This window comes from Branchiostoma lanceolatum, chromosome 9, assembly GCF_035083965.1.
Source record: "Branchiostoma lanceolatum isolate klBraLanc5 chromosome 9, klBraLanc5.hap2, whole genome shotgun sequence".
In the NCBI taxonomy this organism is placed as follows: Eukaryota; Metazoa; Chordata; class Leptocardii; order Amphioxiformes; family Branchiostomatidae; genus Branchiostoma; species Branchiostoma lanceolatum.
The window spans coordinates 8,748,999-8,776,464 of NC_089730.1; the positions used below are offsets into that span (position 1 = coordinate 8,748,999).

Consider the following 27,466-nt stretch of genomic DNA (forward strand, 5'->3'; position numbering starts at 1 on the left):
AATCAGAGGCGCCGCGGATTTGAATAGCAGTAATTTGACAAGATTTGGTGGCCTGTATATAATTTCACATCTTCACAAAATATCGAGATTCTTTAGGGATTGCGCGTCTCAAAGTGTGCGACTGTCGTCATTAGACTGTGTCGAGACAGAACAAGGCGGCTCCCCAGATGTTCTGAGGTAAGAAAACGTTCAACTGTAGCGCTACCATTTTTTTCTGGTAGGAAAAAAAATCGCCGCCTCTTGACTTTGTAGCCGTGTTGACTAAAAATTTAAAACTTGTCGTCTGATAAACTGGAACTACAGTTTATTCGTTGGGAAGCAGAGAATTCAAACAGCTCCTCGCTTCAAGAGGGATTCAAGCCAAGATATAATCCTCTGCTAAACGCTCTTCCTTTCAACAAATAGGTGGACAGCGGCGAAGTGTTTTTGTTGGCACTGTCTCAGACTGTCAACATGAGCCCCCCTCCCCCTACTGAAACAGTGGTGGAACGCTCCTAATCGCAAAATTAGTCAGATAGTTCAGCTGTAGTTCTGATGCCCAAGCACGGGCCCTTTTGAATTCTGCATCTTGGACATTTCCTGGCCCGTGCAACGCTTGTAATCCTCTTTCTTTCCCTGTGTACCTAACGCATGCTAATGGTGCCAGAAAATTATCTTCATCAAAAACGCAAGAAACATCATGATGAAAATCTGTGTGCACATCATGTGTGGCCTCTTGTGGTACTGATATATAATCAGAATAGCCCCTCCCCAGGCCAATTAACAACCACAGGTAACAATTATCAGTCAATTAAAGGTGAAAGTACAGATCGATCCAAGACAAAAGGTTTTGTGAAGTGAGGAAAGTCACGATTTCAGAAACAGGCGGTCTACATGTAGAATATCGGGTTACAACATTGATACATTTGGTCATGCATTGTTTTATCCCTAGAAGTGTTGAATAAATTTGCATGTGTGTAGGAAGCCAGATGAGGTGTGACTGTGAGTAGCAGGGTTAATCTAATCATCCCAGACATTACCTCTAGTCTAGCCTGGTACCTCTAGCTTGGTACCAGCAAGGACTGGAGGTACCAGCGAATCGTCAGGATCTCCCTGGTACTGGGACTGGGGAGTGTTGCTTGCCATCTCACTGATCGATCTGTCAATCAGCTAGCCTGGATGCCAGACCCTCAATCTCAAAGTATTTATTATGTAGGCACAGATATATTATTATTAAAGATTGGGGGTCTGGCACCCAGGCTATCAATTAGCATACTGAGTCTGAGAAGTACACTACTCACTAGCACACTATATGGGCACCATAGAATCAGAAACTTCAAATCAAAGATCGTCTGTCAGAAACATCAGCTGTCAAAAAAAAAAGGAGTCAAATTATGATTTGCTGCAACAAGCCCAAGGAATGATACGAGTTTCATATCACCTCATAAAGAGTCATATCAATGATAAAATCTTGTACAGTATTACTGTTAGAATTGAAATTTCTAAGTAGTGGTGACTGGCTACATTGTACATTGGCCCATGTTTTCCTGTAATATAACTATCATGTACCGCTTGGGGCTCACCACTACTCTCCAAGCAGAGGATGGGTTCCGGCAATTTTTTAATGTGTTTTTAGGCGTTTTTGTTGGGCTTTCTACTTTGTCATTTTTTGGCTAGACAAAAAAAAATGACAAAGTAGAAAGCCCGACAAAGACGCCTAAAAACATGTCAAAAACCTGCCGGAACCCAACCTCTGCTTGGAGAGTAGCTCACCACAGCCTTACCACAACCCTCCCCCTGACTGGGCCAATTATCAGCAGAGGCCAAACAGGATCAGTTTCAGTCAATTCATCAGTGGGAGAAGGTCATGCTGCAGGCTGGCTGGCAGCTTTTATGTAATATGTATCATTTCTATTGTAGCAGCTCATGACAGCTGCATGTTCATCTAAACAATTTGTGTTGGAAATTAAGAACTAGATCCATGCAGGATAGACTACATTAAAATAATCTTACAATGCAACTTGTAGAATTTCCTTTTAAATCAAACATGTGCAGTCAAGTTGAATATTGAACAGCCAAGACCATAAATTAATGACTTTGGCTTTTGAAGAAAATTATGTCATGACTGGTCATGGGCGGTGATAATGTTTGAAAAACTTCAATACAGGTGTTCTGGACCGGTCTGCACTTAATGCCAGGGGCTTCTACTTGTAAGTTGCATGGGCCACTGTCTGAAATTCGAATACTGGATTTGGATGTTGGAAGTACTTGGAACTGATATTATACCTTTCCTTTGAGGACACATAATTTGCTCAAGTCAATATCTGGCACATTTCACATTTAAATGTTTGTTTTCTTGGGTGAGTATGACATTAAATTAAAAGAACACAACAACTTGTATTCCTCATCTGAGTCATCATACGGAATACACCGTGCAGTATTACCTATTTACTACATTTCTTATGTCTACTTAGTACTTTTCCCATCTCCACATTTTACCTCCCCCCTCTACCTCACAATTTACCATGAACAATGTCATGAATGTTGCATTACACCTGCCTGAGTAAGTAAGTGGCAGCAAGGAAGCCATCTCGGAGTAAGACAGGAAGCCACTAATATCCCCAGAGCTTTCACAATGTCTGGTGGCTCAGGTGTTCCATGCAGCTCAAAATGTGTCTAATGCTTGTTTGCTACAATAGTGAGCTGTGTTACCAAATGATTAAAAAAAACGTCTGTATTGTAATAGAAGACTTGTACACTTTCCTTTGTTGATGTTCAGCTCCCGTAATGATTTTATCCTGAGGGACATTTCCCTGAAAGGAGAAAAGGACAAATGCAACCTCAACTTTTACTGACACAGTAAGAGGTATCATATAATTCTTATAATTCTTATCTGGCCAATCTTCATGTGTTGTTCTTTTTTCTTTACCCCAGATCGAGATCGAGTAATCTTGGAGAGGCTGTGTTTGTTCCAAGCCAACAGACAGACAACACTGTGGCTTTTCCATCAACTGTTTTGTATACAGTGCAGGATTCCTTAGATAACCAGGTGGGTCACTGTTTACATCCCCATCTCAAAGATGTCAATTGTGATCATCTTTGCTGCAGAAAATTGAGAGAACTTGGAAATGGCAAATTCTCATGCAAGGATGACAATTTATCAGTCACTAAAAAGACATGTATGACTAACAGATAATTGACCATACTAATTTAGGGACAGGAACATGCATACCTGTACCTAAACCACTGTACCTGTACCTCTACCAAAATTTATTACAGCCCTGATCATCAGTCAGGCTACTGGTTAAACCTCAACAAGAATCATTGCTCCATAGAGACCAAAGAAAAATTCAGAGCTTGGTATGAGCCTTGGGCCATCCATGAATACATGTAATGATAATTTTCCCAGGTGGTTTATTAAAGTAGTTTCAAAATTAATATATGTCAATTCAGACGAACCCTGATGTTTATTGCATCCAAAGACAATTTATTTGGGACCATCTGGCTTCTTGTGTTTCAGTTACGTCAGACATAATTGCTTGGTAATGTTCATATGCATACCCCCAAGTGTTCTGTCTATAGAAGTCTCCTAAACACACAGTTAGTACATGTAAATGTACTTACTCAAATGTCACGTTCTTTGCATGGGAGGGTATATCCCATACGTAATGTCAATGTTAATTGCATTTGGACAAAGGATATGAATGTATTTCATTAGCTCTGACAGCCTTGAACGCAAGGCTGTTTCCTAGCTCACACAGTTAAACGCTAGGAACCATTAATTCGACACCCTTTTAATTCGACACTTTTAAGTATTGGCTTGCCAATCAAGATTCAGCAGGTTGATGCAAAAACTATTAATTGCATTCCAATACGAGTTAAGTACTGATGTCAAAAAGGTACAGTCGTAAGTTCATGAAGATCAAACTTTGCAATGACGAGGTCGTCAATTTACTAACCGTTTGTTTTAACGTTACGTATATCATGGGAGAGGGAGCAGCGGCAACACACCGTCATAATGTCGACATTTTCTTCTTCATATCATCACATTACATATCTATACTTGTATCGATCAAAATAGGAATAAACAATATGTCCGTCAATAACAGCAAATAAGTCTAGTTTTGTCCTTGATCCAAACAAAGCGCGAATTATCCAGAGGCTTTGCGATCGCGTCTTCGGAAACCGCCATTTTGAATATTCCCAGAATCATACGGGTGATCACGTGAGCAATAGCAGACGATGCAGGTCATTTATATTTATTCATTTATTCATTTTTCCCCTTTCCTGTCTTGGATTATTCAATAGACATGTCCAACAAGTGTTTACAGGTCATCAGCAATTGGAAATAGTAACCGACGTCAACAAATTAATTACTCTTTCTATTTTCCCCTATTTTCAAATGTAAAAGTCCGGAGCCACGTGCAAGCTAGTGTAAATAGGTATTGAAGACCATACCAACCGTCTCACTACGGGTTTAGCATGCTAATGGGAAGGTTATACTATAAGATAATTGAATTTTGGCAGCAATTAATGCAAAAGTAAAGTTTTTGCAATTTCTATAAAAGACACGTGTTATTTTCATATTTCCGGAACATACATCCCAACAGCGGCTAAGACGATAGCGACACACGAGAGTCGTACTCCCCTCTACCGCATTGATGTTCGCTTGGTACAGGCCGATGACCTGTGTTAGGATAGTTTCCGTTTCCGCCTGGCATATATTTTTGTTTACCGGGCAGTAGTGCAAGCAAACGTTAGTTACTCGCATTTCGATAGCTGTAGCAGGCTTAAGTATCAGACCTCAAGGTTTATAATAGCCACGACATTGCAATGGAACATAAGAACGGGTCTGCCGCAGGACGATGTTTTTCAGGACTATTTATTTTGACCGCAGTATCGTGAGTGCATTGGCGGCGTACCGACTGTGACATGTGGCGCCTATAGTAACTAGTGTAAGTGGCCGTTGGTTGACCGATAAATCGGGAAATAACCGTTGTTCTGACTATTGAAATTATCGGTTCACATCGACATTGTTGTATACTGTCGGATTAATGGTTCGTTTGGAACAGATTACGCAAGGCGCCGTCATATCGGGTCCTATGTTGAAGACGTAATTTTTCCGAGATATGTCAATGATTTGGAAGAGTTACACACATGTAGCAATTGCGGCAAAAACAACGTACACGATACAGTCAATGATTACCGAAATACTCTTAAGTCCGCTTGTTGATTTACATGAAATGGTGCGTTGGCGTAAAGGTGTCGAATTAATGGTTCCAAGCGTTAAAATACTTGTCCTTGGATTGGATTGTTTTTGCCACTGGGCATTGAAGCAATAACAATTCCAGTGCTACCAACTATATGATAGTTCTACACAGTCAGAAGTGGTCACAATTTGTGTTCCTTATGTGGAGGGAGGTGCTCACTTGTACAGGTTTCATTGTAACCTGTCGCTGCCCACTGATGTAAGTTTTCTACAAATTCATAGAAGATTCTGCATTGTATGTTATTGATATCTTTCATAATACATGTATGTATTGTCTCTACATTCAGTTGTATTTTCTTCTTGTATAGACATTGTATGTAGTGATATATATACTCTTTTCTCTGATTCATGAACAGATTTTCAATCTCGACTCCCCATACATTATACATAAGGCCCCGATCATGATGAAAAAAATAAAACGGTTCGAACCGTTTCAGCAAAATAAATTGAATTACTTGTGAACATGAACACTCCGAAACGGTTTCGTTCTGTTTTATTCTGCAAACCGTTTTGAGCGTGGCATGGGTGCAAGTTTGCATCGTGAACGCAAAATGTAAACCTTTTCGGATTGTAGCCAAAACGAATCAAACCGTTTTGATTTTTGCATCATGAACGGGGCCTGAGAGAGACATCCTTAGAAACTACCAGGCATGCAGATTAAATTTTGTAGATAAAGAAAAGGGTCACAAGGTTTCTTGGAATCAGTCCGGGATTCTAGTGCAACCTTCTTCAGGCATGTCAGGAGAGGCTAGCATTTTGCATGGTGGATAATGACACTGATTCAAATGTATGGGGACTAATATTTCATCACAGAAGACTGCCGTTGTTAAAAGCCACTGGAAGAAAGGTGCAGCAACTACAAAGCAGTTATTATATATTAATGTAATTTTATATCCAGACAGCTTGGCATCAAACAATGCCGACAAAGCTTAGATATGAATTGACAGGAATATATGATAGCTATACTGTGCCTGAGGGTAGTGTGCATGAATTGTAAGAAGAAATCTTTGATCCATTCTGAATAGAATGATGGAAATCTGTCATTCAGTGAAATACAAATAACCAGCTGCTGTCGTGCTGCGTGCCTGCAAAGCTGATGTGTTTCCCCGAAGGGTGGTCATACCAGCAATACAGATACAGATCTGCTTAGTTTTGGGATTTTGAAATGGAAGCTGTGAGCTCTAGGACTTTCTCTGATGCTACAACACAGAAACCTTAATATTTCAAAAATGCATACTGCATATAGCAATGACATGAATATCTGACGATGTATGTTATTCTTTCAGTATAATTAACATGCACCCTTGTTCTAGGAGACAGGTGTATATTACATGTCTTCCAATTCCATCAATCATGTTGACCGTTTCATTTGAATTTCCTTTTAAAAGCTTCATCTAACTTCTAAGTCAATGCCACTATTATCAGATAGAGTAGGCTCATTATGCACAGGATGTGATAGAATTAGGGCTTATATAAAAGCGGTTGATATCATGTTGCTATGGTGTTTTACATAAATGTATCTCTTTACAAAATTAAATGTTCTTTGATTTTTTTATGTAACTTGTTACAATTGTCAAATTGTAGCATTCATCCAGATCTAATTCTTCATTGATCGAAGATTCGAATGAGATGAAAAAGGGTAAATCATTGGAAAGATCTCACATTCAGGAAATCAGAATTCTCTATAGACTTGTATGTAACTACCTTATCTTTAATGGCAATTAATCCAATGGTAAACCTGTATCAATACTAGCCTTATATAAACAAGCAGATTGATATAAATTATAATTGAGTCAAATGTATGTCTCTGCTCATAACACAATTTCCTTCATCACATTAGATGTAATGTACCAGTGATTTGTTGCATTAGAGATTGAAAACTACATACGATATACAGTATTCAAATCTTATCAATTTGGTAAATCAATCAAGTAAAAATGCATAGAAATATGCCATTGAAATTTTGGGCAAGTGAAAAGTTGGTTCAGGCCAAATAGATTTTTTAAGTACTTACCCCATATGGCAAGTGAATTTTATTTTGAAAACTTGTCCAGCCCTGGTATATGTAGTAGTCAACAGAACAGTCTCCAAATCTGCATTCAGGTCTTAGATGAAAATCCAGGTCAAGTGATTTATGCACATGTGCGGATACCATCTGCTCTCCAACCAATTACATCTGATTAGACATCAAGCCTTTATATGTTGTCATCCTGTCGTCCCCGCTTTCAATCATTCTGCTCGTCACAAGCATACAGAAGAAGCCTGGCCTACTCTGGCTCAGTAGTACGGAACAAGACCTAGCCACACAGCAGGGTGGCTACGTCCGTCAATATTTTCAAATCGCTTATGGAACAGGCATAACTAGGATTTAATCACAGACATGTGTGGCTAAGGAATTAATGATGTATTCATGTATTTGTTTATTTATTTCTACATATTATTTATGACTATTGTCTATTGATCTTCACTATGTATAGGTGTGGGGTTGGGTTTTTTTACTCTTATCTGTGACCCCTCTACTTGGACCTTGTTGAAAAGCGACCGTGTGACTTGACTTGGCTCTATTCACAGGATGACCATGGACGCGTCATGTATGGAGCTCGCGCTTGAAGGAGAGCGGCTCTGCAAGGCGGGAGACTGTCGCGCCGGAGTCTCGTTCTTCGAGTCGGCGGTGCAGGTGGGAACGGAAGACCTGAAGACGCTGAGTGCTATCTACAGCCAGCTGGGCAACGCGTATTTCTACCTGCAGGAATACGAGAAGGCCCTGGAGTACCACAGACATGATCTAACACTGGCAAGGTGGGGACTTCTCATTGCTGCATTACATGTACTCTGTTTTATCACAAATAGGACTCAAAATGCACTTTTCTGCACTTAGTATTGGAGCACCAGTGCACACAGGTGCACCAGTGCACTCAGATATTTGTGTTGGGTTACATATGTAAAGGTACTATTATTGTATACTAGTATGCACATTAATGGTATACAGCATTTTCTTGACATTTAAGTGTTAATAGAATTTTGAAGTAGGCTATGCAATTTAAAGCTTAGCTTTTGTTCATTATTCTATGTTGTGCAACCCCAAATTTTTCTACGCACATAAATTCTTAGGCACCTATTCCCAAAAATGAATTTTGAGCCCTGATACGATAAGGTCGTACATGGAAATAGGTTTGTCTTAAAGTTGGACAAATGTGAGACTGGTATTTCTCATTCTAATTTCTTCCAATTGGCTAGCTAGTTTCTGCCTAAACTGGAATGCTAATTTACATTTATTACTTTACTTGGAAAAGTGAAAGCATTCACCACAAATCTACTCAAGAGCCGTTTTTGTAACGTCCAAACCTGCAGGCACCTTGACAGACTCAAGATGAAGACAGATTGTGAGAATTGCCCCAGTTTACCCAAAAAGGCTTGAGCCATGTACACAACAGAGGCCTTATTTATTTAATCTGCCCGCACATGGAGCAACTGCAAATATTAGAGCATGCCTGCACCTGTATTCACGGACACCTCTCCAAAAGCTGAAGGAGATGTTTTGTCCTCGTCAAAGCTTTAAACTTCCATTAGTCCACCAAACAACAGGATTAGAAATGTTTGAAAAGTAGAGAAGCAAAATAGCAAGCAAGATTATTTCTGTCGGTTCGGTATATAAAATTATGTGGGTTGGGAAATTCTAATGCTCTTCCCCTGAAACACCTCTAAACGATGCAAATTTCAGTCTTATCATTTTGCTTCATGATCCTTTACCGAGTTTACACCAAAAAAAATAAAGGGAAAGTTTCCAAAGGCTCTAAGTCTAACACATGATGTTTGGTATGCAATCTTATTTAACCAGCTGCAAACACATTGTTGTCATTCCCCCTTACCTGTGACAAAGATAAATGCCAAATTTTGTGGTTCCCAAGTTTTTAAAGAATGGTATGTATGTTTTGCTTTCTAAAACCTCAGCACTATATTGAGAGCTACTTGATTGCAAGCAATATTTGATTGCAATGTTACAATCTGGAGGATGGCTACAGAGATATGCGAGTGAAGGCAAGAGGTCTGTTTGGTATGTTTGCCTTTCAAACGAGCCAACCACACAAATATCCTGCTTATATAAGTTATAAGAAAAGTGACAGATACAACTGTAGAGACTGAAAATAGCTTGATGAAGCATTTAGACTGTTGACAGCACCCAGACTGCGAAAGCCTCTGTCAACAAGCACGTACCCAGAACATAGTGCACATGTGCGAGACTCAAGACGATCGGGTGGTTGATGAATTGTTGTTATTTATCAGTGATCACTGTCAACAACAAACCTTCACCAGTATGGAACCTCAGTCGCAACATGTTATCAGGGTGTTGTAAGTTTTAGTTAAAAAGAATTCATTACTGTATCTGAAGGATGTTTGGTCAATGTTGCATCAGAAAAACATGCCCTGCATACAATGTATTCTCCAACACAACTACATGGGAACTATATACGACATATCATCCTTGTATACACGATCACGACTTTGTATTGCTGTGGTGAATGTGCTCAGTGAAAATATTTCCTTCTTCTCAGATCTAAACCTAAACTTCCTATTTTTTTCCCCCTGCCTGTACAGAACCCTGAGTGACAGACTCGGAGAGGCAAAGGCCAGCGGTAACCTAGGCAACACGCTGAAGGTTCTGGGCAAATTTGACGAGGCCATTGTCTGCTGTCAGAGGCACCTGGACATCTCCAGGGAACTGGCTGATAAGGTGAGACGGAATAATCAATACAATATATGCTAGAGTACTGTGCTCTGAAGCAGCGCACTGGAAGTCCCTACTGTCTCACTTAAAATCGACCAGAACATTCACACTTTTCAAATGAATACAGGAACAGGACTTTCTAAATGAACATTGACAATATCAATGCTCAAAATCATGCAAACTCCTCATTAAGCTTATCCCTTATAATAGGATCTTTTTTTTTTTATTGTGTACTTATTTCTTATAACATGATTTCATGTCTAGTCTAAAACATTTATTTTTGTTCTTCTAAGTTACTTTGGTCTGATCGGAACCAATTGTTACTTGCTGATTTTTTGTTGATTGCTTTTTATTTATTGATGCTAAGTTTCCAAATTGAGTCTTTAAAAAAATCTACTTGTTGTCCTTAAGACTTCATATTGCTCACTGAATAATCTTACATGTATATTACTTTCTTTATGTTATACTTTATTATCTCTCACAAATATGGGTCTTCCCAAATTGCACGTAAAAATCCCCAAAATATCCCTTTGGATATTATGTCCCTGTGGTAATATGAATAAGCTGAGACTGCTTGATACACATATATCATTGTGTAACAACTTCCTTTGGAATTTTTTTCCTGATTGCAGTGTAACTTGTTTGTAAAAATTTAAAATTTTCACAATTTTATTCAGTGTCTTTAGTAACTCTTTTGGCGTATCTTATTACCTGGATGTCTAACCTTCATTGACGTAACTTGTGTTTTCAGGTTGGTGAGGCCAGGGCCCTGTACAACCTGGGTAATGTTTACCACGCCAAGGGGAAGCACGCAGGACGGAACAGCCAACACGACCCAGGGGACTTTCCCGAGGATGTCAAGGCTTCACTTCAAAAGGCCACCGAGTTTTACGAGTGAGCCAGCCACGTTATTAGTCCTGGATTCACTTGTTATGGTGTACTAAGTCGGGTATGGCCCAACATCCCAACGGCATTGCATAGTAATCTAAGTAATTTGTCCTGGGGATTTGCCAAGAGCCTTGTTGGCAAGCTGGACTGATTTTTGGAAGGTGAAGGCAGTTATTTTTTAGAATGATGCATGGCAAGCGGCGCCAAAGATCTGCTTCCACGTCTGAAAAAAAAGTAGATTGTTGGGCCAGAAGTTGAGGACTTCCATCCAGGAATTTTCACAAATTAACATAACATAATACGTTGATGAAGATTAGACATCCAGGTAATAAGAAACGCCAAATGACAGTTACTAGTACTCAAGCAATTGGATAAAACAGACCGTTTCCATACATATCCAGTTGCTTGAATAACTGTAATTTGGTGTATATATAGAATACAACACGGATATTCCGTATCACCCAAGGTTCCAGCACGACCATGCGTAGGATGGCCCGTTACGGCCGCCGGGCAATCCGACCCGCGGTCGGGCTGGTACCTTGGGTGATACGGAATACCCCGTGTTGTATTCTATATATATGTCACAACATAGCATTGCCTGTTTTAAAGCACAAAAGAATCAGGGCTACAACTTGATGTTGATAACTTGATGTTCCAGAGCCAACCTGACCATTGTGAAGGAGCTGGGGGATCGAGCTGCACAGGGGAGGGCGTGTGGTAACCTAGGCAACACCCACTACCTGCTGGGTAACTTCAGCCGAGCCATCATGTTCCATGAGGAGGTGAGAGTCAATGTTATCAATATTAGCAGTATAACCAAATCTTTGATCGATTGATTATCAATTTAGGTACATTACTGTCAAAACTTAGGCCTGGGTCGCATTTTCAAACCATTGCCCGGAAAGGCAGTTTGCAGGAAATATGATACAAAAAAAACCCAGCAAAATGCACAAAAAACAGTAATGAGCATGATTTGTGTATATTTCTTGATTCTTCTTAGTCTGCAGTCTAGTATGTAAGTGTAAGGGCATTTGTACTCAAATGGCATTAAGAAAGCTTTAAACTTTAAGAGACCAAGGTTACGCTCTGCATCTTTCATACAACTGTGCTAAGGGATCATATACATGTACATGAGTTTCTAATAATGCTCCATGCCAAAGAAAGTCATGAGAAATGTGAGACTATAACATTAGGTGAAATATTTACAAATTATATTTTGTCCGTAGCGACTTGCGATTGCCAAGGAATTTGGTGACAAGGCAGCAGAGAGACGAGCCTACAGTAACCTAGGAAACGCACACATCTTCCTGGGAGAGTTTGAAACTGCAGCTGAATATTACAAGTAGGTCTCGAAGGTCATTTGTACTGCTGAATATCAGACCATTTTGACTGGCTAGAGCTTCTGCAGTTCTTTTATATATCAATAGGGGGAGTTTGTAGTCAGAGTGCTATTTGATAGTGGTAGGTACCACAGATTGTCAATCTGGAACAAGGTACAGTATATCGTATATCACTATATGTTAAGTTATGAGTTATATCGTATATGAAATAGTTTCTGTTAGAGGTGAATAAATATATCAATTCTTATTGTATCTTAAAAGCCCTGTAATTGTAAAGTGAAAAAAGTTGTCTCATTGTTTTGGCAGGTTTTACACTTTTGTACTAAATGCTTAAACATACATGTCTCCCGGCAATTCTGAATATTGATACATACCTGCATGTCTGGGCAAGATTGTCTGGCTAAGAGTTGGTCTACTAATTCCTTTGGGTTTTCAAAAGTACAAAAAACGTAACTATTTTGAAAGCCGCTGCAAATGTGACTTTACACTTTGTGTACATTGTCATTTTTCTGCTTTATTTGAGAACTTCACCAAATTTTCCTAACGAAGAGTTTTTCTGTTGAAAATTTGTCTCTTTGTAAAAATTGATTTACAGCAGAAGTATTTGTATCCGTGAAAAGTTTTATCGGATTGGTAGATATAATATTAATAGAGTTATACTTCTACCCAACCATGTTATTTCATATTTTATACTTAGCTTTGTACTAGATTTTTTTATGCGTCAATGAAGGTTAGACATCCAGGTAAAAAATATGCATGGTCTAGTCACTGACCAAAAACAGTGGATACTGTCTGATGCGTCTGACTGTTTCCAAATTTTATCCCATTGCTTGAGTAACTGTTACCTTGTGTATGTGTGGGAATACTTAACTAATACTGCATACTAACAGACTCGGCATATTGTACAGTACAAAGGAACCCTCATCTGACAAGTCCAATCTATTCAGGAAAACTTTTTCCTGCAGGAAAACATTGCAGATTGCCACACAGCTGGGAGACAGAGCCATCGAGGCACAGGCCTGTTACTCCCTAGGGAACACCTACACACTACTGAGGGACTACGAGAAGGCCGTGGAGTATCATCTACGCCATCTACAGATAGCTCAGGACCTGGGAGACAGGTGAGGACATCTTACACTTCTTTTTGCCTTTGTCAAAGGCAGAAGGGAATCTTATTGCCTGGTTTGGTGTGTTATTTGGTGTTTGTAAATAGTATCAAATAACTTTATTGCACAACAATTGTAAATAGTATAACTCAAGAATGCCTTGACAGATTGAGTTGATATCTGATATGTGGCTAGTTCTTGATGAGACGTCTAAATTATTAGATTTTTGGCCCCCTTGAGGTTTGCTCTGCTGCTATAGAATAATTGGAAACTTCCGGGTTTTGTGTAATTTTTTATCTGAAGATGGAAGGGTCTCTAAATTGGAGTGATAGACAGATCTTGGGCTGACAAAGAAGTGACAGAGTTTTGGACTTAATTTTACTGTAGAAGAGGAAAGGTTTTTTTTGCGGTGTTGTAAGTTGTGTTTGAAAGAATTCTGTAGTAAAGTAGTAATACGTTGGAGAAACATAATTATGTTGTCATTGATTTAAGTGGAGAGGTCACTGCAAAACCCATGAAAATATAACCACTGCAAACATTTCAAAATTTACCGTACTTGCTACTCTGAAATTTAAATCATTTATGTTTTAGGGGACTTAATTTAGCAGTAGGCAGTAAAACTAAAAGAAGGCAGGTTTTAAGAAAGCTTGAAACATTTGTGAAGTTCTCTCCTTTATTTTGCTAAACCTTCCTTCACAGTGCTAGGGCATGAATCGGGGCTGTCTCCAGCATTTAAATTTTTCCCGTCCAACTCATTGTTTGGGAGCCCATGTTGTTGATTTCCGTTGTCATTTTGAGCTTACAAAAATACATTTACATTTAGTTTCCTGTCATGAAGATCAGATTTTTGGACAGAGGGGGTGAATTTTTGTCCCTCCCCACAAGCAACTTTTAATTTCCATTCTGGGACAGAGGGACGGGTGCTGAAGAAAGCCCTAGCATGAACCCATCACGGTTAGCAAGCAAAAACGTTTGAGTCAGCGGTCACTATGTATGATGGTACCCAGGCTATGAACCAAATGTTAGAGGTGCAATTATCTTACCTATTAGTATCACAGCAAGGTTGTCAGATGATAAACTAATATTCCAGACATTTGCCCTAGTTGCTTTGATCTATATGTATAGGTGGTGCAGCAGCAGTGTTACCATGGCGATGTAAACTGCCTGCTGCCTAACAACGTCATTTGCATGCCCTCGAGCCAAACACAAATGTTACCTTTAGATTTTCAAAAAATCTTATCAAATCTGAAAATAATGTTTTAGACTGGAAGTAATACTAATTGCAGATATCAATGCAAGCATTATAATGAAAGTATGTACCTTATCTGTCAAATATGGTACATGTATCAATCTCAATGCTACATGTAACATTATAATGATTTTTTTCCATCAAATACATGTAGTTGGCTGTGTTACAATATACTGTAAATTCTTTCAAGTTAGAGGGGACTAATTCCATGGGTGAGAAAAGAGAGGGAGAGCTTTGCGATGTGTACACAGTGTTCGACTGACCAAAAATCTGTATTGTTTGGGATGTGATGATTTAGAAGTGGAGAGGGACCTGCTAAACCTGAACAGAACACCACTGCAAATATTTGAAGGTTTACAGTAATGTGTGTATGGAAAATGCTCTTCCAACCGCACCAGTCATTTCTTGTGTTGTAAACAAGATGATAACATAGCCTGTTTCCCAGGTACAAGGCTACACCGGTACTTATGGTAATACCCTCCAGTAATGCACTCAAACTTGGGGTCAAAGCACTTTAAGTGGAATTCAATCTCTGTTGTCGGTGGGCGCTACGTCATCACTTAGCTTCAAGCAACACTTTAACCAGCACAGTCTATTAGCTCAGCACAAATGTGCAGGGAGGAGCTATCTGTGCACTGTGTCGCTGTGTTGTACAGGATTAGGTCCTGTAATCTTTGATTTTTGATGAGGAAAACAGGTAAGCCATATTCCTATTAGGTATGATGTCATAGTTTGAAAGGAACTGTGGGAGGCTCAGCTGCTGAGATGGGTATGCTTTGTCTTCCCATGATTAGTAGTAACCAGTCGGTTCTGGTTTTGACAGGAAATGACAGCTATCTGCATGCCATCTTGAGAGGCTTGTGTTAGGTAACCTGACAGTGTAAGGATGAAAACAAGCCTGACATAACCAGGAGGCTAGTCCAGCTGTAAAAGGCAGGTAGAACTGCAAGGGTGTTTTGTCTGATGGTACAGTATATTGATTTTGTTGTGTACATGTATATGTAGTGAGAATGTGATAGCATGCCTGTTTCATAGGGAATTTGATGGTTATCTCAGATGAGAAGTTCCTTGTTTTTTTGTTTATGTTTCAATGTTGTTATAAAGCAATTAGATCACATTTCTTTCTTCGCAGTGACTTTAGGAAGCGTAACAGATAGAACAGGAAGGATTGTTGAGGAGTTGTTTCAAAATTTTGGACCTTGACAGGTGCATTTTTACCTGTTATTAGGTGAATTTTTTTTCTATTAGTCATTTTTGTTATCTGATATTTCAGTTTTCCTCTGCAGATTTTCTAATACAGTATCAGCCTGGATGCATTTTTGTCATGGCCATAATGACATAACTGTCAATAATGTCTCTTTAGTCTTTTTCCATCCCTTAGTTTAAAACATGCTTATCCCACCAGAAGTTATTCTACACCAGGAAGTTTTATAATGTATATTGACCGCCTTGTCTTCAATGTACGTCATCTTTTGTCCCAGATGTTTATTGTGAATTTGAGTGATATAATATACGGTGGCAGTTTTCTTCTCAATGTATAGATCATCAACCTCTGTCACAATGTTTAATGAAAACATCTGGTTATTATGAACTTCATAATTGAACAAAGCAAAATGCCCACTTGTCTTCGACTGAAACTGTTGCCCTTTGCAAAACTGAAAAGTCATGTAATGCAGAGCTCTGCTAATGCTACTGTGTAGGCAAGAGTGTCCTGGGATATCTGTCACAAGAGGTAGGCTCTATTTGTATCAATGCCAGGTTGTCAACTTTTAAAATGTGATGATGGGTTGTAAAAAATGATGTAATCTATACATCTTGAATTTGTGAAATATTGGATGTTACCCAAAATGTGGTAGGTAGTAGTCTACAATTTGGCTCACCTGTTGCTCTGCATTTGTAATGGAATATGTTATAAGCATGGTGCTTGTGCATGTAGTTTGTAGTAGTGCAGTGTGGCTTTGGTACAGCTCTCGCTTTCAGCCAAGCACGCTGGGTCACTGCTACTCGTCTCGATAAGTTGGGTTGGGTTCTTTTACGTATTGCTCCCATCTGAAAGGACGAACCCTCACAATCGTGCCTGAGCGTGGTTCAAACCTCCGCCCTCTGGATCCACATACTTTGATCCATGTGCCAAGCTGTGGGGTAACTTTCTGCTTGCGCCACAGGGACTCACAGGGATACATCAACACCATTACTGATAAGGAAGGTACAGTACTACGGTCTGATTTATCAGGTAATCTGCTCTCTGCACTACGAACCCCAAAATGCGACATTCGCCAACTTCAGCGACTTTTTTGCGACGTCTCTTAATGGGTGGAAATCCAGCGGGGCCGCCTGCTAGCATAATGCCTCCTTTTTGCGACAAACGACCGGGGTACCGATAACGCAATTAACCATTAACGCAATCAATGTCGCAAAAAAAAAGACAATCCAAACCTTTTTTGTATGTATGCTTAGTTTGGTCAAGAAGATTTTCTCTGATTATATTAAAACCTCATTGGTTTGGGTCGACAACGCTTACGAAATGGGTTGATATTTTCCACCGACGGCTAGAATGGTACCTTCTTGGCGTTGTACCGTGGTCGAATGACCTTTGACTCTGTTTATCGCGCACGAGGGGTGGTAGCGGGTGATCGATCAACAAGTCGGCGGCCGCGGGCCGCTGCATGCAAGAACCTCCTTGCTGCATGGTGGTGCGGGCGCGGGCTGCTAGCGGGCGGAGGTATAGGCGGAGGGGGGTCGACCGGTCGTGGGCCGTTGTATGGTACTAGTTGTAAGGCGGGCTGTCGCAATCGGTCGGTGCACTGAGTTTCACGACTGAGCGGACCAATCAAGCGGACCAATCAAGGAGGTTTTGGACTATGCAAAGAGTTTATAGTTTATATAAACTCCTTGATCGATCCATGCGTGCTTGGTGCTACAGCGCAGTCAGATTTACTTTATTTATATGCAAACGTAATCACTAGCGTTGAGTTGGTTCCTTCCTTCAAGAAACAAACATCTTTATGGACACAATAATAATACAACCACTAAATAATGGGTACTATCGTAGGCTACTGTTACAACGGTTACCGTATGACTCGCTACATGTATACAGACTTCCAGCTCCACACGCGGAGTCTATATACCGACCTCATTAGCAAACACAGTAGGAAGTCACGGTCGATTAAGAACCGACACTTGCCGATCGCAGGGTGTAAGGTCCACTGTGTATAGCAGAACATGACACCCGCCATATGTCGCTAAGAAGACGCAGTTTGCTGGCGGGCGGTATGAACATCTTATCTACAATCGGTACCCCGGTCGTTTGTCGCAAAAAAGAGGCATTATGCTAGCAGGATTTCCACCCATTAAGAGACGTCGCAAAAAAGTCGCTGAAGTTGCCGAATGTCGCATTTTGGGGTTCGTAGTGCTGGGTAAAGCCAGCAGGGCTGGCTGCTTTTACTATCATCCTTATCCTTTAGCCAAAAAAAACACACATAAAGTTGGTCCTTTGTGGGAAATAACGAGTCAGCATGGATCATTGCTATCTCCAAAGCACACATGGCCAGTGGCAGGCTGATATGGTGCTATTGGCAGATGTCCTTGTAAATAATATGTAGCGTGGTATCCAAACCTATCATAGGTCCCGAGTCTCTTCTCTCCTCTGTTTGTGGAGAGGATAGGAGAGATTACATGTATAGTAGGTTTTGGATATCAGGCTACATATTATTCAGAACCATAGCCAGGCCTCGAAATTAACTTTTTCCCCTACTGTCCCAACATTGTCCCAAAAGTGGATTTCAACTGTCCCGAAAGTGTCCTGAAGTGTCCCAACCAGGGCCAAAGATATGAACTTAGTGTCGGGTCTGCATTCAGTTCCAGAGGTTCATGTTCAGGTTTGGACCTATACTCAAGTCAGGACCTGAGCCCAAGCCAATCTGTGTTAGAATATTTTTTTTTAGTTATATACAAAATTGTGTATTGTAAAATAGAAAATTGCATGAAATTTGAAAAATATAATACATACAAAGGTATATACACTCAGTAGTAAACACAAGTTTCAACAAAGTTAACAACCAGAAATATTGTTCCTGAAATAATGTATTTTAATAGGTTATAAAAGAAAAAGCATAATTCTGCAGAGTTTAAAGACTTCATTGATGCGGTGGCTCTTGGGGAGGTAGAACAAATCCGAAAATGTTTGATTTCTAATCTTGCAGGGCAAACCTTAATCAAGTAAATGAGGTGTGACCATCCCTCTGCTGACCCCCCGTCAGGGGAGCAGACATGTGCCACAGCCTAGCTGGGACAGGCTTTCCTTTCACTATGCTGAGTGATAAATGATGATTGATTTTGAGAAGACTAGTACCACACCAAAAACAGTGGGTGGGACCAGTATACAGTTTCACAAGGGAGGAGCACTGTGGCACTCAGGAGCCCTGATTGTCCCAAATATGTCCCGAATTGATTATTGAGTTGTCCCAGGTCAAATTTTGGTGGCCCCGGGACATAGGGACATAGTTAACTTTGAGCCCTGATAGCTCTTAATTTTATTTGAAAACACAAGGTGTAAAATACAACGTAATATTATGGAGGTAATAAGGTATCGCAGGCTATATGCCGGCTATAGGGAGAGTATTTGCCAAGGAAGTTTGGCCACCAAAGGGTTTCATTCACGGGTGAATTATGAACCTTACCATGGACTGACTCTAATGGCCAATTATTCCTTTTTTTGCTGGATTTTACAATCCAAACACCCATAGAAAGGCCTGATGGAGGCTATAACAATGTACCCTCCATCCTTTCTGTCTCTACATCCTGACCTATTCATGTCATAATTAGATGCAGATTCCAAGGCTAGGCTTGCAACACCACCAGCGTGTTAGATGAAATGAGCTCCCAATTGTCCAGAGAAATATTACACGTTCTAGCCATGGGGTGTGCTGCCATTGAAGGGTGAATCACAATTTGTGATATATAATTATAATTCATTAAAAGATAATTTTTTGTACACTCTAGCCCTGATCTGACTATAACACGGATATATATATATATATAGAAGAACATGGATATAGATGTAATATGAATATTCTATTGAAGAAAACATGTATAATTCCCACCTGTTGTATGTTTGCTGAAGTCTAGAGCATGTGTGAATATATTGTTTTATACAGACATAAGATGGACAATGTGTGTATAGAGCTATGGAAACTGAATGGTACAAATACCATGTTATAATGCTGTCAGTTCAGAGAATGCATTGTAATTTGACTGTCTCCATTTGTATAATAGATGTGTGAATTTTAACTGTTTGTAGTAGTTCATCCTAATCAACTTAAGGGTGTATGTATGCCAATCCTACATTGCATATGATTGATAATAACTACGTGTACAAGACTCGTACTGTAGATCCTGAAATGTCTGCAGTGGTTTTATTTTCACGTTTTGCGAGGTGAGCTCTCCACGGTGAATTCATGACAACGTGAATGTTCGTTTCCATTGTATTGCTACTATGTACTGTACTGCAGATTTGTTTAAACTACGAAAACCTCCTACCACAAAATTAAGCCCCCAGGAAAATATGTGAGTTTACAGTTCAATGATACCAGCTCATGGCTTCCCCATCCCGGAAAATCTTGTGGTTTCCAGCTCTCTTTCTGTGGTTTTGGGTATTAGGGGTTGGTAACAGGTGGTTTGGAATTGTCTATTGCCTTGTGATCTTTTGCTTGTGTAAGTCACATGAAAGACACCACGATTCCAGAGCTGACACCAATTGTGAGACATTAGGTAGTCCTAAACTGTTATGATTGCAGGTTATGTAGATGTAATGATAACTTAGTGATATAGCCATCTAGATATTATACCCCTGACTGGAAGGAAAGGTATTGGCGTTAAGAGGTTTGTAGGGTTTTTCAGCATCTGTTGTATTCACCATTTATGAACATGGTGTTGAAATTATGAATGAATTTCTCTGTGACTTTCTGATGCTGTTAGTTTTTAGGGTTTAGCTAGGCTGTGAATTTTTTTTTCAGAATATTGTTTTGACATAGATATAACAGCTGTGTATGATAGAAGGGCACAGGTTGTGCATAATAGAGTGAACTTTCAGGTGATTCTCAGCATGTTTTTCACAGTTGCCACCACCAGATGTTATAAAGATGTCACTCATATTTCCTCAGGTTTCTTCTTCAGCGTTTGTGTATTCTGATTATCAATGCCATACCAGTGATCATCTGAGCAGTGCATGTGCCATCATAACCTCATGCAAAAGGAATAAAATGTATTACTAGTATTTCTACTACCAGGGGTGCCTAAGTGGTCATTCAAATTTTACGGAATTCAAATGAGTTTTACCGATTTCATAAAAATTTTATGGAATTCATACAGATTTTACGGCATTCATATTGATTTTATGGAATTCATATGACTTTACGGAATTCATACGATCCACTACCAAGAAATAGACAATTTTTACATAATTCATACAATCCACTACTACGAAACATATGAATTTTATGGAATTCATACAAGTTTTACTAATAGTAAAAGTAAGGATCGTATATATTCGTAGATCATGTATGAACTACGGAATATTTGTATGTATTCCATAAAACTCGTATGAAATCCATAATATTTGTATGAATACTTTCAATAGGCACCCCTGACTAATGTGACTTCATCCTTTGACAGGTGTATTTGGTTCATTGATTTCTTATGAATATTGATGTGAGGATGCTTTACAATGTGTTCCAGAGTTGGAGAGGGTAGAGCCTGTTGGTCTCTCGGCAATGCACACACGGCGCTAGGCAACCACGAGAAGGCCCTACACTTCGCACAGCGACATCTGGAGATCTCAAGAGAGGTAGGTCAATCGTAGTTAAGCTGTTCTATGACTACATGACTTGTATGCCAATCTTATTTCAAGTAAACTCAGATACCAATTTACTAAATCATATTAGTAGGATTTATGCTGTGAGGAGAAAAAGAATCAAGATTTCCAGAATCACTTTTAACAATGCAGTCAAAATAAACGAAAATGACAGCTTACAAAAATGCTTGTATCTGTCACAAAATTTTGTAGTTGAACTGTTTGATAGCAACAGTTTCTACAACTAAGCCGGTCTTATTTCAAGTGAAATCAGATACCAATTTACCAATAGTAGAATTTATGCAGGGCTGTCTCCAGGACCCCTCGTTCCATCCCCGGACAGAAATTTTCTTGTTGGGATGTACAAAAATTTCACCTTGTCAGTCAAAAAGATATTAACTTTATGACATGAAATTGATAAAACTGTACATTTGTTTGCTTAAAATGACAGATTTAACAACCTAGATTGACAACACGAGCTCCCAATGAATGGGACGGGAAGAATTTCAAGCTGGAGACAGGTTTCCAGAATCATTGTTAACAATGCAGCCAAAATACCGAAAAGAACAGCTTCCAAAAAGGTGAAATTTTGGTTAAGGTACAATACAAATGTATTTTACACTTGCCAGTTTTATCTTCAGGAAGTACTTCCTCTGGAATGAAAACTGAGGTCAATAGTTCATCACTTGACTTTTTTTATCTTACTCAGGAAGTAGTCATTGTCTGTGTGCATGTAACTGTTGTACTGTTCCGGTTACAATACTGTTGTTGCTGCAATTGTAAAGGTATTATACGTCATGAGAAAAATAGATAATACAACCCTGCTGCAATTACTTCCTGGAACAGGAACTACCATAAAACTGACAGCGGTAAGTGCATGTCATATAACGGAAGAATCAGGCACTTGCGGAGAAACTATGACAATTAATGAGAATTCTAAATTAGGGGTGGATACCAGTTCGGCTTAATAAGGTCCAAGTCCAAGTTTAGGTCCAGAGATTTAGGTTCAGGTCCGGACCTGGATCTGATCCTGTTCAGTTGATGTTTTGTTTTGTTAGACCAATATTAAGCACAGAGAATTAATACTGACACGCACGACTATAAAAGTTTCTTGGTGAGAAGACTTTCAAGACAAACCAGTGTTTGATATTTGCATGTTGCACTTATTTAAAATGCCTTTTTTGTCAGAGGGGAGACTCAAGAAGCTTTTTATCAAACAAAATAGAAAAATTATTTGTACTTTGTCTGGGTTTTTTTTGGACTCGGTTCTTGGATGTCATAAAGGTCCGAATCAGGTCCAGCGAACGGGTATCCACCTCTATTCTAAATGCAGCTCTTCTTTCTTCCGTAGTTCATCTACAGTAGTTAACATCTCTCACTACTTTCCTTCCCTCTGAACGGCCCGCACCTTCTAGGTTGGAGACAAAGCAGGGGAGCTCAAGGCTCATATGAACGTCTGCGACCTGCGTACTGTGCTCGGGATCGCACAGACCGTGGTCGAACTTACGCGCCGCATCCCCGTCTTCCACTGCCATGTTAGTCAGGATCCGGTATCCGCATGCATACAGGCATGAGTAATCCTAACCCTAACCGCTAAAGATGGAGTCTGTCAAATTCATCATTGTCTTGTTGCCCACATTAACCATTCTCTGCTATCAAAGAGGAAGCATTGGTACTTTCCTTGGCCTGTAAAATTGGCTATTAATATACTGTAATTTCATATACTTTTGCAGTGGGTTTTATTTTGCAGTAGGAGGATAAAGGAGGTTTTTGCTGTGTTTTTAATTCATGGTTGAAACAATTCTACAGTACAATAGTCTACAAGGGAGACATATTCACGATGGAGAGAATTTGCGATGATTTCGCGATGGAGAGGTCACTGCAAAAATGAAACCACTGCAAAAATTTTCAAGATTTACAGTAGTAGGAGGGATGTCGAAAAGGTACCATTAATGATTAAATGGACATAAACTTAAGAGGGACAAAATTTTTGGAAACAAAACAAATGGTCGTTGATTCTATAGAACAATGTGGAAACAAAACATTGATGTTCGCCGCCCTAAACAATTGCTACTTCCCCAATATATGCGAGTTCAAAACACTGACATGGAAAAAGGTTGCAGTAAAAGCCTGTGTAAAGAATCATATCCTTATTGATATTTCATACATCAAAAAACTGCTGAAGATTATTTTGTATTTCATCCAATATCTGAAATAGGATGCTTTTGGTCACTTGACCATCTACAATGTAGCTATGCTCCAAGCTTGCTATCATCTAATTTCACTTGCTTAAAGCACTTGCACAACCTGCATCTATGGCTTCCCTATCACCTGCTATCATAACCTAACCCCTTTAGGCCACAGTTATGAAATGCATGGTGAAAGAAGCATATCAATTATCATTATCAACATCTAGGAACTCACATCAATGTGTAAAACCCCTGCAAGGCCTTGCAAATCTCAGGTTTCATGTACAGAAGACCTGAGAATTAAGTTGCCAATGCCTGTCAGAATACATTTAGACTAGACAAAGCCTCATCCTAACCCATGATACATGTATTTTTCTCAACAACAGCCTAACATCTCACCTGCAACAACAGCAACAATTAAAACAATTATACTTGTATGTACCATCGTAAAGCCTCTGTCACACAGTCAATGAGCTTCAGCCGTATTTGTGTTTTTCACATGAAAATCTACCCTATCATATTTAACAGGGTTTGGTGAGCTGCCAACAATGGCAGATCACTAAAATCGCAGGATGATCGAGAGAATAACGGGTGTATTACTGCCAAAAATGTCATTTACTAAAGGAAATTTGAGAAATTTTTGACAGTAATACACCCGATATTCTTTTTCGAACTCAATGTCCGATTGATTTTCGTGCTGTGTGACAGGGGCTTAATGATAAATGTGTGATGATTGCTACAAGTACACATGTATAATGGCTGGTCTTTGAAATCACAAATTTGCCATACTTCAGTTACTTATCCTTAATAAGTTGTATTGAGCTATGATATTCTCATCCACTGTGAGGTGGCCTTTTGAACCATTCTGAAAATATCCAAACCACAAACATGCTACATGCTTTAGTTATTAAAATATGTAAGTTGCGCTGAGCTATTATTAGTCATTATTCCACTTCATTGAATGGTGGCCTTTTGAGCCATCCTAAAAATAAAAATGTTTGCAAGTTCACATTTCTGCACCATACATGTGTGCTGCTAAAAATAGGCCACTCTTTAGCCATTAACACTTGTAGCAATTGTCACACAATATTTTTGCTATACAGGAGTTGACATTTCTTTGATTATATTCTTTGATCTCTCGAGATGAATATCTGAAACAGGACACATTGATTTTTTTGTTTTGATAACCTTCCATATGTTATCATTATGAAATTCCTTTTGATAGCAATGCCACGTTTACTCAACATTTGATAATATTCAAATTTCAATTCCATCTTTTTGAGTTCAACTCTGATTTTCATCAGACATGTGTGAAAGAAGTAACACTTAATAGGCAGCTATCCAAGAAAAGAGGAAATGCTGACATGGCAACGAACCTTTAAGATTGGACTGTTGTTGTAAACAAGTTTCGGGTCCCTTCAACCTTTCCAAATTGCATTTATGACATTTTGTTAGAAGGATTTGTTAAGTGCTGAGCTTATATTTTACGTAAAAACTTTCGCATAAAGACTTTGATATTTGAAGCTAGGGACCGTCATATGCCACTGCATTTTGATCACATTCTCTGACCTTTCAGTCTCATGAAAAACACAGTTTGAAAAACAAATGCTGAACAACAGGACGCTTGCTATACAAGTGTAAACGTAACCAGAGGCTTACTATTCATACACTTACACATGTAATGAATGATTTTATACCTTTTTTTAAAACTATTTATCTGAAATTTAATAAGTAGTAAATGTACTTGAAATAGTCATTTACACTAACTGTACGATAGGCTTTTCAAAGTGAAATATTCAAACATTTTGTGGAATTGAAAATCCTTCCTTGGCCGTGCAACTGACCCTGATACAAAACATTGTCCAAATGAATTGCTATAAGCTGCTGCCTATTTAGTCATTGAGCTATACTTTACTTTGAACCCATGCAGGCATTTAAGTGGCTTTTAGTGGCAATTCCCATCATTGCTAATGTATCGGTGGGACCTTAAGGGCTGGTATTTAGAGGATAAGATGGAGTAGCCATACAACAAAGTGATTGGATGGAAATTCACAAGGAAAAAGCCATTATCAACAATCTGGTATAATTGGTAGAATCAAATTCCTCTCAAATGTACCAGAATAGCCCCCAACCATTTCCTTGAAACAATGTTCTATGCTACTCCAATCAGGCTTTCCGGTACAAAATTGTGATATCTTTATTTCTTAAATAAAACCAAATTTGGACTTACACAATGCCAACTCCTGTACGGCAATGTAGCTGATGCATATATACTGTAGATCTTGAAATGTTTGCAGTGGTTTTATTTTCGCGGAGACATTTTACCACAAAATCATGAAACCACCAATATGTGTTTTGTAATGCTACTGTACTCAAGAATTGTTTCAACCGCTAACTTCAAACACAGCGAATACCTCCTTTTCCCACCTAACGCTAAATAAAACCATTGCAAAAGTAAGTACACTTACAGTAACAGAGATAGACATATATAGGGCTCATACATTGCTCATCACGTACATTTGTACAGGTACAAGACAAGACCGGAGAGGTGACGGCACAGATGAATGTGAACGACCTGCGGACCGTACTGGGCATCACGCAGGACCACAGTCAGTCAACACACACTAGCTCCTCCCACCTCCCCAGTAATGGGCCCAGCGTCTCAACTCTCCTACCAGACTCTGCCATAGCCTCCGTCAACTCCAGTATCATCAGCACACAAAGCAAAGGTCAGTAATGTTGTTGTTTTTTTTCTAGGAAAAAATTACAAGGGGGAGTACTGCGAGGGAGCAGAGCAACCAAGTGAGAGGAAGGAGTTTTAGAGAATTTTAAGTAAAGATGTTGCATTGTGAGGCTTCCGAGGGGCAAACTTACTGTCCCATTTGAAGACCGTAGCCGCATGTGACCTAGTAGCATCTCTGGTTAATTTAGAATTTTATGCTTTTCAGAGGATCTGCTCCCCAGGGTAAGGGGATGCATGGTCAGGGTATGTTGGTGCAGCGCCCTTGTTTCCCTCTTTAGAAAAAGCCCTGGGAAAGATATACAGTTTGTTGCTGTAGTGTTAAGCCAAAAATTGTATTTTCCTCCTCTATATGAGGACAAGCAAATTTGTTGGTTGCGCTGTTTCCTGGCTGTGCTGATTTCTTCATGGAGATTTTAATACTTGGACAGACGGGGTCGTCAGGCCTTCATTCAAAGGTCAAATACTGTCAATTTTTGTGTGATGATAACTTAGGAATATCTCAGCATGTTGGACAGTCTTCTTCAATCTGTAGTGGTAAAGCCATTGTATTCTCCTGTATGAACATATGGGGATAAAAGGGAAATATGTATAGTCAGAATTGTCCATGAAGACCACTCTGGGGACTGATAAAATCTGGTCTATGTGGATAGGTGGTCACTATAAACAGGATTCTTAATTCTTGTGTCAATGGGAAAATCATCTGAGGGGTCACCAGAAATGGTCATTGTATTTCCTTTTGTGTTGTCTCCATGGAACTTTGACCAAACACCTGGACAGAAAGGCTCATCTTGTTTCGATTTCAAAGCTAGGTGGTGTGGAATTCTGTATGGTCATAGCTTAGGAATATGTCCAATCTTTTTTAATACTGCCATTTAAACAGTTCTATAGACAAAATAGGTGAATTCTCAGTTGGGGTCCGACAATGTCTGGAACGACCTCTTGCCATATATGGCTATGAACCGGAGTTACCTTTTACCCTATTTTAAGATATACTGTTTGTTTTTTCCTTTGAGGTACAAATGTACATTGTACCTGGGCAAACACTATTTAGATAAGTGAGTGGGAAGTACTCTTCATTAGCTGAAAGTTTTCTAGTTTTACTTCTGTACCATCTCAACAGTGTTTTC

At 39.4% G+C, this 27,466-nt stretch overlaps 1 protein-coding gene across 3 annotated transcripts in view; it reads left to right on the forward strand.

Annotated features, from left to right (window-relative positions):
- Nucleotides 1–27,466, forward strand: part of LOC136442197 (G-protein-signaling modulator 2-like) — a 41,902-nt gene continuing 14,436 nt past the window's right edge. Inside the window, exons 1-11 of one of the 3 annotated variants that reach the window (XM_066438932.1) lie at nucleotides 1–177; nucleotides 2,914–3,028; nucleotides 7,820–8,047; nucleotides 9,845–9,980; nucleotides 10,726–10,868; nucleotides 11,521–11,644; nucleotides 12,089–12,204; nucleotides 13,150–13,323; nucleotides 21,293–21,401; nucleotides 22,823–22,942; nucleotides 26,124–26,325. In XM_066438932.1, coding sequence (XP_066295029.1) covers nucleotides 7,821–8,047; nucleotides 9,845–9,980; nucleotides 10,726–10,868; nucleotides 11,521–11,644; nucleotides 12,089–12,204; nucleotides 13,150–13,323; nucleotides 21,293–21,401; nucleotides 22,823–22,942; nucleotides 26,124–26,325 — 1,351 coding nt within the window. In that variant the 5' untranslated portion in view covers nucleotides 1–177; nucleotides 2,914–3,028; nucleotide 7,820. The remainder of the gene's footprint in view (nucleotides 178–2,913; nucleotides 3,029–7,819; nucleotides 8,048–9,844; nucleotides 9,981–10,725; nucleotides 10,869–11,520; nucleotides 11,645–12,088; nucleotides 12,205–13,149; nucleotides 13,324–21,292; nucleotides 21,402–22,822; nucleotides 22,943–26,123; nucleotides 26,326–27,466) is intronic. The other 2 variants (XM_066438933.1, XM_066438934.1) reach the window with 2 other exon arrangements.